Source organism: Oncorhynchus gorbuscha, linkage group LG09 (assembly GCF_021184085.1).
Source record: "Oncorhynchus gorbuscha isolate QuinsamMale2020 ecotype Even-year linkage group LG09, OgorEven_v1.0, whole genome shotgun sequence".
Taxonomy (NCBI): Eukaryota; Metazoa; Chordata; class Actinopteri; order Salmoniformes; family Salmonidae; genus Oncorhynchus; species Oncorhynchus gorbuscha.
In genome coordinates this window covers 39,419,553-39,432,854 of record NC_060181.1, presented here as the reverse complement: position 1 = coordinate 39,432,854, position 13,302 = coordinate 39,419,553, and the positions used below count along the sequence as shown (strand labels likewise).

Sequence of the window (13,302 nt, the reverse complement as noted above, 5' to 3'; positions counted from 1 at the left end):
CTTCCACCAAGGCATCTGCAAGTTCCCGGACATTTCTGGGGGGAATGGCCCTAGCCCTCACCCGTTGATCTAACAGGTCCCAGACGTGCTCAATGGGATTGAGATCTGGGCTCTTCGCTGGCCATGGCAGAACATTGACATTCCTGTCTTGCAGGAAATCACGCACATAACGAGCAGTATGGCTGGTGGCATTGTCATGCTGGAGGGTTATGGCAAGATGAGCCTGCAGGAAGGGTACCACATGAGGGAGGAGGATGTCTTCCCTGTAACGCACAGCATTGCGATTGCCTGCAATGAGAACAAGCTCAGTCCGATGATGCTGTGACACACCTCCCCAGACCATGACAGACCCTCCACCTCCAGATCGATCCCGCTCCGGAGTACAGGCCTCGGTGTAACGCTCATTCCTTCGACGATCAACGCGAATCTGACCATCACCCCTGGTGAGACAAAACCGCGACTCGTCAGTGAAGAGCACTTTTGCCAGTCATGTCTGGTCCAGCGACGGTGGGTTTGTGCCCACGTTGTGTGCGACGTTGTTGCCGATGATGTCTGGTGAGGACCTGCCTTACAACAGGCCTACAAGCCCTCACTCAGTCCAGCCTCTCTCAGCCTATTGCGGACAGTCTGAGCACTGATGGAGGGATTGTGCATTCCTGGTGTAACTCGGGGGAGTTGTTGTTGCCATCCTGTACCTGTCCCGCAGGTGTGATGTTCGGATGTACCGATCCTGTGCAGGTGTTGTTACACATAGTCTGCCACTGCGAGGATGATCAGCTGTCCATCATGTCTCCCTGTAGCGCTGTCTTAGGCATCTAACACTCATTGCAATTTATTGCCCTGGCCACATCTGCAGTCCTCATGCCTCTTTGAGGCATGCATAAGGCACATTCACGCAGATGAAAAGGGACCCTGGGCATCTTCTTTTTTTTGTGTTTTTTCAGAGTCATACACCGTTCCACAGGTGTATGTTCATTAATTGTTTATGGTTCATTGAAAAAGCATGGGAAACAGTGTTTAAACCCTTTGCAATGAAGATCTGTGAAGTTATTTGGATTTTTACGAATTATCTTTGAAAGACAGCGTCCTGAAAAAGGGCCGTTTCTTTTTTTGCTGAATTTATTAGAATTATTTAAGATGTGGAAACTTGGAAAACCTTATAAACTGTACAACATTGTGGCCCAAAAGTGGACTGTATAGACCACAATGGAACCTGACACACTAGGACAAAGGACATTGACTTTACTACAGTACATTGTTCTATAAAGCATGCTGCAGGCTGAACAAACTGTAGGGAATGATAAACATTTTCTCTTGGGAATGAATGTTACTTCATCGTTATTTTATATGATTTCCTTTCTTTGTGATTGACAAGTGATACAATTGAATTAGGATGGTGGGGGCTGATATTAAATAAAGCGTGTATTTCTGTACACAATTGCTCCCAAGTCAACCTGTGTAACTACTTCATAAAGACTTTGTAGTCGTGTAAGAAAGGAAGGAAGTGAAGCAGATGACCATCTTTTTCTGTATAATTCATGTGTTCACTCATTTGAATTAATAACACATTATTATTTACAATGACAGCAAGAGGCAAAAGGCCTCCTGTGGGGCAGGGGGCGAAGATTAAAAGTGTATGACAAGACAGACAACAACACACGGAAGACACTTGGCAACAGCACAGATACATCAGCAGACAGTGGAGATCAAAGCACATCACGACAGGAGAGACACCACCACAGTACATGACGGGAGACCTATGGCAACAAGACAACATGGCACATGCATTGTTAAGGGCAGACAACAGTACAACAAAATAGGCAGAGACAAAGCACATTCACGACAAGCGGGACATCACAACACTACATGATGGGAGATCTATGGCAACAGTGCAAAACATTGTAGGAACAGGCAACAGCGTGAGGGACATACTACAATACAAGTAACAGCACTACTGAATAGACAAATAGACAAGGCAACAAATCATTGCAGAGCAAGCAGACAGATATAAAAAAAGACACATAATCAGTAGCCTGAGTTATTGGTTAGCATGTAGTGCAAACCAAGCATGATGTTTGCATAACAGCTACAACATAACATCTACAGCATAACAGCTACAGCATAACAGCTACAACATAACATCTACAGCATAACAGCTACAACATAACATCTACAGCATAACAGCTGCAACATAACAGCTACAGCATAACAGCTGCAACATAACAGCTACAGCATAATAGCTGCAACATAACAGCTACAGCATAACAGCTACAACATAACAGCTACAGCATAACAGCTGCAACATAACAGCTACAACATAACATCTACAGCATAACAGCTGCAACATAACATCTACAGCATAACAGCTACAACATCACAGCTACAGCATAGCAGATGCAACATAACATCTACAGCATAACAGCTGCAACATAACATCTACAGCATAACAGCTGCAACATAACAGCTACAACATCACAGCTACAGCATAACAGCTGTAACATAACATCTACAGCATAACAGCTGCAACATTACAGCTACAACATAACAGCTGCAACATAACAGCTACAACATCACAGCTACAGCATAACAGCAGTAACATAACATCTACAGCATAACAGCTGCAACATTACAGCTACAGCATAACAGCTACAACATAACATCTACAGCATAACAGCTGCAACATAACATGTACAGCATAACAGCATAACAGCTGTAACATAACATCTACAGCATAACAGCTGCAACATTACAGCTACAACATAACATCTACAGCATAACAGCTGCAACATAACATCTACAGCATAACAGCTGCAACATAACAGCTACAACATCACAGCTACATCATAACAGCTGTAACATAACATCTACAGCATAACAGCTATTACAGCTACAACATAACAGCTGCAACATAACAGCTACAACATCACAGCTACAGCATAACAGCAGTAACATAACATCTACAGCATAACAGCTGCAACATTACAGCTACAGCATAACAGCTACAACATAACATCTACAGCATAACAGCTGCAACATAACATGTACAGCATAACAGCTGCAGCATAACAGCTGTAACATAACATCAGCATAACAGCATTACAGCTACAACATAACATAACATCATAACAGCATAACAGCTGCAACATAACAGCTACAACATCACAGCTACATCATAACAGCTGTAACATAACATCTACAGCATAACAGCTGCAACATTACAGCTACAACATAACAGCTACAGCATAACAGCTGCAACATTACAGCTACAGCATAACATCTACAACATAACAGCTACAGCATTACAGCTACAACATAACATCTACAGCATAACAGCTACAGCTTAACAGCTACAGCATAACAGCTACAACATAACAGCTACAGCATAACAATTACAGCATTACAGCTATGACAGAACAGCAACAGTATAACAGCTACAACATAACAACTACAACATAACAGCTACAACATAACATCTACAGCATAACAGCTACAACATAGCAGCTACAGCATAACATCAACAACATAACAGCTACAACATAACAGGTCCAGCATTACAGGTCCAGCATAACAGCTACAACATCACAGCTGTAACATAACAGCTACAGCATAACATCTACAACATAACAGCTACAGCTTAACAGCTACAGCATAACAGCTACAACATAACAGCTACAACATAACAGCTACAACATAACAGCTACAGCATAACAGCTACAGCATAACATCTACAGCATACCAGCTACAACATAACAGCTACAGCATAACATCTACAGCATAACAGCTACAGCATTACAGCTACAACATAACATCTACAGCATAACAGCTACAGCTTAACAGCTACAACATAACATCTACAGCATAACAGCTACAGCCTAACATCTACAACATAACAGCTACAGCATAACAGCTACAACATAACAGCTTAACTTCTGCAACATAACAACTACAGCATAACATCTACAACATAACAGCTACAACATAACAGCTGCAACATAACAGCTACAGCATTACAGATACAACATAACAGCTACAACATATCAGCTACAGAATTACAGCTACAGCATTACAGCTTCAACATATCAGCTACAGCATAACAGCTACAGCATTGCAGCTACAGCATTACAACTACAGCATAACAGCTACAACATAACAGCTACATTATTACATCTACAGCATAACAGCTACATCATAACAGCTACATCATAACAGCTACATTATTACATCTACACCATAACAGCTACATTATTACATCTACAGCATAACAGCTACATCATAACAGCTACATTATTACATCTACAGCATAACAGCTACATTATTACATCTACATCATAACAGCTACATCATAACAGCTACATTATTACATCTACAGCATAACAGCTACATTATTACATCTACATCATAACAGCTACATCATAACAGCTACATTATTACATCTACATCATAACAGCTACATCATAACAGCTACATCATAACAGCTACATTATTACATCTACAGCATAACAGCTACATTATTACATCTACACCATAACAGCTACATCACAACAGCTACACCATAACAGCTACATTATTACATCTACAACATAACAGCTACATCACAACAGCTACACCATAACAGCTTCAGCATAACAGCTACAGCATAACATCTACATCACAACAGCTACATCATAACAGCTACATTATTACATCTACAACATAACAGCTACATCACAACAGCTACACCATAACAGCTTCAGCATAACAGCTACAGCATAACATCTACAGCATAACAGCTACAGCATAACAGCTACAGCATAACATCTACAGCATAACAGCTACAACATAACAACTACAGCATAACATCTACAACATAACAGCTACAACGTAACATCTACAGCATAACAGCTACAGCATAACATCTACAGCATAACAGCTACAACATAACAACTACAGCATAACATCTACAACATAACAGCTACAACGTAACAGCTACAGCATTACAGCTACAACATAACTGCTACAGCATGACAGCTACAACGTAACAGCTACAAAATAACAGCTACAGCACGACAGCTACACATTGGCAGCTACAGCATAACATCTACAGCATAACATCTACATCATAACAGCTACAGCATAACAGCTCCAGCATAACATCTACATCATAACATCTACAGCATAACATCTACATCATAACATCTACAGCATAACATCTACAGCATAACATCTACATCATAACATCTACATCATAACATCTACATCATAACATCTACATCATAACATCTAACACATAACATCTACATCATAACATCTAACACATAACATCTACATCATAACATCTCCAGCATAACATCTAACACATAACATCTACAACATAACATCTAACACATAACATCTACATCATAACAGCTACAGCATAACATCTACATCATAACAGCTACAGCATAACATCTACATCATAACATCTCCAGCATAACATCTACAACATAATAGCTACAACATAATATCTACAACAATACATCTACAACAATACATCTACAACATAACTGCTTCAGCATAACAGCTACAGCATAACAGCTACAACATAACAACTACAGCATAACATCTACAACATAACTGCTACAGCATGACAGCTACAACGTAACAGCTACAGCATGACAGCTACACATTGACAGCTACAGCATAACATCTACAGCATAACATCTACATCATAACAGCTACAGCATAACATCTCCAGCATAACATCTACAGCATAACATATACATCATAACATCTACAGCATAACATCTACATCATAACATCTACATCATAACATCTACAGCATAACATCTACATCATAACATCTACATCATAACATCTCCAGCATACCATCTACATCATAACATCTACATCATAACATCTACATCATAACATCTAACACATAACATCTAACACATAACATCTCCAGCATAACATCTACATCATAACATCTACATCATAACATCTACATCATAACAGCTACAGCATAACATCTACATCATAACATCTACATCATAACTGCTTCAGCATAACAGCTACAGCATAACATCTACAACATAACAGCTACAGCATTACAGCTACAACATAACTGCTAAAGCATGAAAGCTACAACGTAACAGCTACAGCGTAAAAGCTAGAAAATAACAGCATGACAGCTACACATTGACATCTACATCATAACATCTCCAGCATAACATCTACAACATAATAGCTACAACATAATATCTACAACAATACATCTACAACAATACATCTCCAGCATAACATCTACATCATAACAGCTACAGCATAACATCTACATCATAACTGCTTCAGCATAACAGCTACAGCATAACATCTACAACATAACAGCTACAGCATTACAGCTACAACATAACTGCTAAAGCATGAAAGCTACAACGTAACAGCTACAGCGTAAAAGCTAGAAAATAACAGCATGACAGCTACACATTGACATCTACATCATAACATCTCCAGCATAACATCTACAACATAATAGCTACAACATAATATCTACAACAATACATCTACAACAATACATCTCCAGCATAACATCTACATCATAACAGCTACAGCATAACATCTACATCATAACAGCTACAGCATAACATCTACATCATAACAGCTACAGCGTAACATCCCCACCATAACATCTCCAGCATAACATCTACAACATAACAGCTACAACATAACATCTAACACATAACAGCTACAACATAACATCTAACACATAACATCTACAACATAATAGCTACAACATAATATCTACAACAATACATCTACAACAATACATCTACAACATAACTGCTTCAGCATAACAGCTACAGCATAACAGCTACAACATAACAACTACAGCATAACATCTACAACATAACTGCTACAGCATGACAGCTACAACGTAACAGCTACAAAATAACAGCTACAGCACGACAGCTACACATTGACAGCTACAGCATAACATCTACAGCATAACATCTACATCATAACAGCTACAGCATAACATCTCCAGCATAACATCTACAGCATAACATATACATCATAACATCTACAGCATAACATCTACATCATAACATCTACATCATAACATCTCCAGCATAACATCTACAGCATAACATCTACATCATAACATCTACATCATAACATCTACATCATAACATCTACATCATAACATCTCCAGCATAACATCTACATCATAACATCTACATCATAACATCTAACACATAACATCTCCAGCATAACATCTACATCATAACATCTCCAGCATAACATCTACATCATAACTGCTTCAGCATAACAGCTACAGCATAACATCTACAACATAACAGCTACAGCATTACAGCTACAACATAACTGCTAAAGCATGAAAGCTACAACGTAACAGCTACAGCGTAAAAGCTAGAAAATAACAGCATGACAGCTACACATTGACATCTACATCATAACATCTCCAGCATAACATCTACAACATAATAGCTACAACATAATATCTACAACAATACATCTACAACAATACATCTCCAGCATAACATCTACATCATAACAGCTACAGCATAACATCTACATCATAACAGCTACAGCATAACATCTACATCATAACAGCTACAGCGTAACATCCCCACCATAACATCTCCAGCATAACATCTACAACATAACAACTACAACATAACATCTAACACATAACAGCTACAACATAACATCTAACACATAACATCTACAACATAATAGCTACAACATAACATCTACAACAATACATCTACAACATAACATCTACAACATAACATCTAACACATAACATCTACAACATAATAGCTACAACATAACATCTACAACATAACATCTACATCATAACAGCTACAACATAACATCTACAACATAACATCTACAACATAACAGCTACAACATAACATCTAACACATAACAGCTACAACATAACATCTAACACATAACATCTACAACATAACATCTAACACATAATAGCTACAACATAACATCTACAACATAACATCTACAACATAACAGCTACAACATAACATCTAACACATAACAGCTACAACATAACATCTAACACATAACATCTACAACATAACATCTAACACATAACATCTACAACATAATAGCTACAACATAACATCTACAACATAACATCTAACACATAACATCTACAACATAATAGCTACAACATAACATCTAACACATAACATCTACAACATAATAGCTACAACATAACATCTACAACATAACATCTAACACATAACATCTACAACATAATAGCTACAACATAACATCTAACACATAACATCTACAACATAATAGCTACAACATAACATCTACAACATAACATCTAACACATAACATCTACAACATAACATCTAACACATAACATCTACAACATAATAGCTACAACATAACATCTAACACATAACAGCTACAACATAACATCTAACACATAACATCTACAACATAACATCTAACACATAACATCTACAACATAATAGCTACAACATAACATCTACAACATAACATCTAACACATAACATCTACAACATAACATCTAACATATAACATCTACAACATAACATCTAACACATAACATCTACAACATAATAGCTACAACATAACATCTACAACATAACATCTAACACATAACATCTACAACATAATAGCTACAACATAACATCTACAACATAATAGCTACAACATAACATCTACAACATAACATCTAACACATAACATCTACAACATAATAGCTACAACATAACATCTACAACATAATAGCTACAACATAACATCTACAACATAATAGCTACAACATAACATCTAACACATAACATCTACAACATAACATCTAACACATAACATCTACAACATAATAGCTACAACATAACATCTACAACAATACATCTACAACATAACAGCTACAAATCATTCACATACTTGTATACCAGTTTAGACCATTCATTTTTGTTCAATGTGTTATGTATAGTGCATTCATTTATTTATGAACTTAATTATTCATAAATAGAGGAAGAGTGTAACAGAAAGCATTTCCCACTGAATGCAGCTTAAGTTTCATTATCCCAATGGGACACTGAAACTTGGTTTAAAACGATGTAAAGAATGTTGAATCTTTTGACTATGTTTGATTTGTTCAATTGAATTGTTTTACTTCACTCTCCCTCCTCTCAATATATCTTTCTCTCTTCTTCTGTCTTTCTCTCATCCTGTTTCCTTCTATCCTTTCATCAGAGATGGTACGGACAGCCACGCCGTTCCCCATGGTGTCGCTGCTCTTCGTCTTCACTGCCTTCGTCATCAGTAACATTGGACACATCCGGCCGCAGCGCACCATCCTGGCCTTCATCTCCGGAATCTTCTTCATCCTCTCAGGTACGGAGCCACATGCTTTTTTATGATGAAAGGAAATAAGTTTCCCATTGGCTGTTGTTTTAATGATGTTCAGTATTTAAGATACTTATTGGTGGATGAGAGCTGCCAATGGTATGTAAAGTTGGTTCTGTGTGGTTGGGGTCTGGAACCCCCCTGATTGGTTGTTGGTTTAGTGGCTTGGCTGACAGCATATCCTGATCCACAGTTGTCTATAAGATTACATCAGTTTCTATTTGGGGGTATTGCAGATCTTACTCACAGATGCTATCCTAGCACGAGATGCTGCTGACAGAGCAGTTATGTGCCCATCTTGTCCTTATTACATGTCACTGACCTGCAGCAGTGAACGATTGTACTGATTCAGGCTCAAATTGAATAAGTAATGGTTTTCTAGTAGTTAACTCAATGAAGGTATTTTTTTGTGTAAATATTGAATAATAAATGTGCTTTCCTGTATTATACAGTACATTCAGAAAGTATTCAGACCCTTTGACTTTTTCCACATTTTGTTACATTAAAGCCTTGTTCTAAAAATGATTAAATTGTTTCGTCCCTCATCAATTTACATTCAATACCCCATAATGACAAAGGAAATACAGGTTTTTAGACATTTTTGCAAATGTATTAAAAATATAAAACTGAAATATCAATTTTACAGAAGTATTCAGACCCTTTACTCAGTACTTTGTTGAAGCACCTTTGGCAGTGATTACAGCCTCGAGTGTTCGAACTCATGGCTTGATTTTTGCTCTGACATGCACTGTCAACTGTGGGACCTTGTAGAGACAGGTGTGTGCCTTTCCAAATCATATCCAATCAATTGAATTCACCACAGGTGAACTGGAAACAGGTGTTGCACCTGAGCTCAATTTCTAGTCTCATACCAAAGGGTCTCAATACTTATAAGGTATTTCTGTTTTTTTTAATTTGCCAACATTTAAAAAAAACTATTTTCACTTTGTCATATGGGGTATTGTGTGTAGATTGATGAGGAATTGTTTTTATATAATCCGTTTTAGAATAAGACTTTAACGTAACAAAATGTGGAAAAAGAGAAAGGGTCTGAATACTTTCCGAATGCACTGTACTTATGCTAAAATGTGTATTCTATTCTACTGAGCCATTTACTTTATGTTCATATTATTATATTTTACATCTTATTATTTCTTCTTGTTGTTGAGTAGGCAAGAAGGAACAGGCAAGTAAGCATTTAGTTTGACTAATAAAACTTGAAACTTGACATTCTGGGCTGTGAATTGAGAAAAAAAAAACTTAAAATATTGTAAAACCACAACAGCTTCAGATAATGGGTCCCAAGAAACGACTTGAGAAATTGACTGGACGTGAGAAATATTGAGTTTGTTGTTGTTATTCACTCTGTTTCTTTGAAGCCATTTGAACAAACGGACAACTCTATAGATGCTCAGCGTGGCATTGTTCTCAATGTCTTTGCCCTAGAAAATATGTTATGGTTGCCAATTAATTCAATTTCATTAACATTCCACAACACAAAATATAGAAAATGTAACGTTCTCACACCCTGATTCAAGATCAGGATCATACATCCTAACGCAAACCATTCTGAAAAAGCAGAATGGAAGTCACAAACTGGCTCCGGCTCCTTTCTTCAGAGAGGGATAGCTCTCTGTTCTGTGTTTTCTAGCACGCCCATTCAGAATGGCTGACTTCTGCTGAGAAGGAAGCAGGCGAGGAGCTAGCAGCAGCTAGCCACAGATCCCCCTGCTGAGACAGTAAGGGGGAGCCAGGTCACTGGTTCCCAGGAGCTTCGGTCGCTGCTACTGCAGCTGCTGTTACTGCTGCCTGCTGGAGCCTGCTGCCTGAATCTCCTGCTGTTGTTTTTGTGGTGCAGGTCAGGGCTGTTTATGTAGTGGGGCAGTTGTGCTGGTTAATGGTGGTGGAGGGTTTTGGGGTCAGAGGCTGCAGAAGCTGAGGCTGGCTGGCTGGGGAAAACCACTGAGACATAGTTTAATGGGGTTTTCTTTCTCTTCCATCACTCCGCTTCTATTTTGTCCTCGTTTATCGCAAATCCGCAGGCATGCAGGCAGCGGTTGAGATTTGGTTTCCATTTAGAAAGTATAATAAGGCTAATTTATTCAAAATAATGAATAATGAAAATGTGGTTCAAGAAGGGGTCTTGTGGATTTTCTTAGTCAGTTGTTTTATTGTTGTTTTTTAATGCGTCAGGGGAAATGTGCTCAAATGTTTGGCCATGCGAGCTCTTTTCAGTGTGAAGGCAGAATCATGTAGCAACAATGGTGGCTGTCGGAAGGCTATCTGAACAAACAATTGCGATACTGCGGTTATTTTCAGCAGTGACACTAATTTAGCTGGTGTACTACAGCTGTGGCGCTCATATTTGTAGTAGTAGCAATGTATCATAATCACGTTTTACTATCTATAATTATGATTCTTGTTTTCATAAAATAACACTCATAAAAAAAAACAGATTTCACTTTGACCTGCATTGTTGTGAAAACAAAAAGATTTTCACTGTACCCTGTAATCACACCTGTAACCCTGTACATGTTACTATTAAACTTTAAATCTAAATTATACCTGGAACCAAAAAGGGTTCTTCAAAGGGTTCTTTTTAGGTTCTAGATAGTACCTTTTTTTCTAAGAGTGTAGGCCACATACTGTCCCACTTTCGGGTCTGTCTTGCCCTCTATGTCAAGGGGATCTATGTGGATGCCAAGACAATAAACAGTCAGAGATGTACTCGTATAAAATAATACTAGGTCTCTCCAACTTTCTTTTCATCTCAACCTCTCTCCCTCCATCTTGCTCACTGTGTATCCTGCTGTCTCCAAATCTCTCTCTCGCTCTCCCTACTACCCACCCTCCCCTTCATGTTCACACTCTCTGACCCATTCCCCCACCCACTCTCGCCCCTGGCGTTTGTCCCTCCCCTCCTCCCTTCCGCTCTCTTTCCTCCACCCTTTTCTCACTTATGATTCCCCATCACCCTTTCTCTCTCGCTCACTGTTTCTTATAATCTCCTCAACACTGCGCACTCCCTCTCTCCCCTTCTCCATTCTTTCTCTCTCTCCTCTTCCTCTCTCCCCCTCCACTTGCTCGCCGCTTCTCCCCTCCTCCTTTCTCTCCCCTCTTCCTTTCTCTCCCCTCGCTCCATGCTTTCTCTTTCCATCCATGCTTTCTCTTTCCCTCCCTTTTTCTCTCCACCCCGTCCTCTCCTCCTTCTCAGGGCTGAGCCTGGTGGTGGGCCTGGTCCTCTACATCAGCAGCATCAACGACGAGGTGATGAACCGGCCGCGTGAGCCCGAGCACTTCTTCCACTACCACTACGGCTGGTCCTTCGCCTTCGCTGCCAGCTCCTTCCTCCTCAAAGAGGTCAGCATACCTGTCCACCTGCCAGCGTAGCGCCCGACCACTAACTATTAACCCCTGCAAACTGCTAACCGACTAGCTTAGTGCTTCACTGTTAGGACCCCCCACCCCCAGCTCACATCAATATTCATAAATGTTAGTAGCGCACACTTTAGGGCGACAGCTCTGTCACAGCGGCAGCTTAAAAACGCTGCTGTTGTCACTGAATATACAGTTCGCTGGAGGGCTTTTCTTTTTTTTCCAGACCCTCTGCAGTGGCAGGAGGAAGAGGAGGGGGAATAGCGCTTAGCATTGGCGTTGACGTGCTCAAGTTTCAAGGATGTTGTACTAAGATGTCAGTGATGAATAGTGGATGAGGATGTAAATGTTTGTGTCTGCTGTTTGGCGCAACATTGCATTTTTGATAACGAGTTATTACACAGAGGAGCGGTTTGAGCATCATAAAGACATATTCCACAGTTGAAAATAACTCACGCATGTAATGTTATAAAAATGTTTAGTATTTATGTTCATTCAAAACATTGTGTTGCTCTTTCAGGATGCTACATTACA

The 13,302-nt window shown here is 39.0% G+C and overlaps 1 protein-coding gene across 1 annotated transcript in view; it reads left to right on the top strand.

Moving 5' to 3' along the window:
• Positions 1 to 13,302, top strand: part of LOC124043601 (voltage-dependent calcium channel gamma-7 subunit-like) — a 34,362-nt gene that overhangs the window by 16,494 nt on the left and 4,566 nt on the right. The window contains exons 4-5 of the mRNA XM_046362361.1: positions 9,241 to 9,381; positions 12,608 to 12,753. Coding sequence (XP_046218317.1) covers positions 9,241 to 9,381; positions 12,608 to 12,753 — 287 coding nt within the window. The remainder of the gene's footprint in view (positions 1 to 9,240; positions 9,382 to 12,607; positions 12,754 to 13,302) is intronic.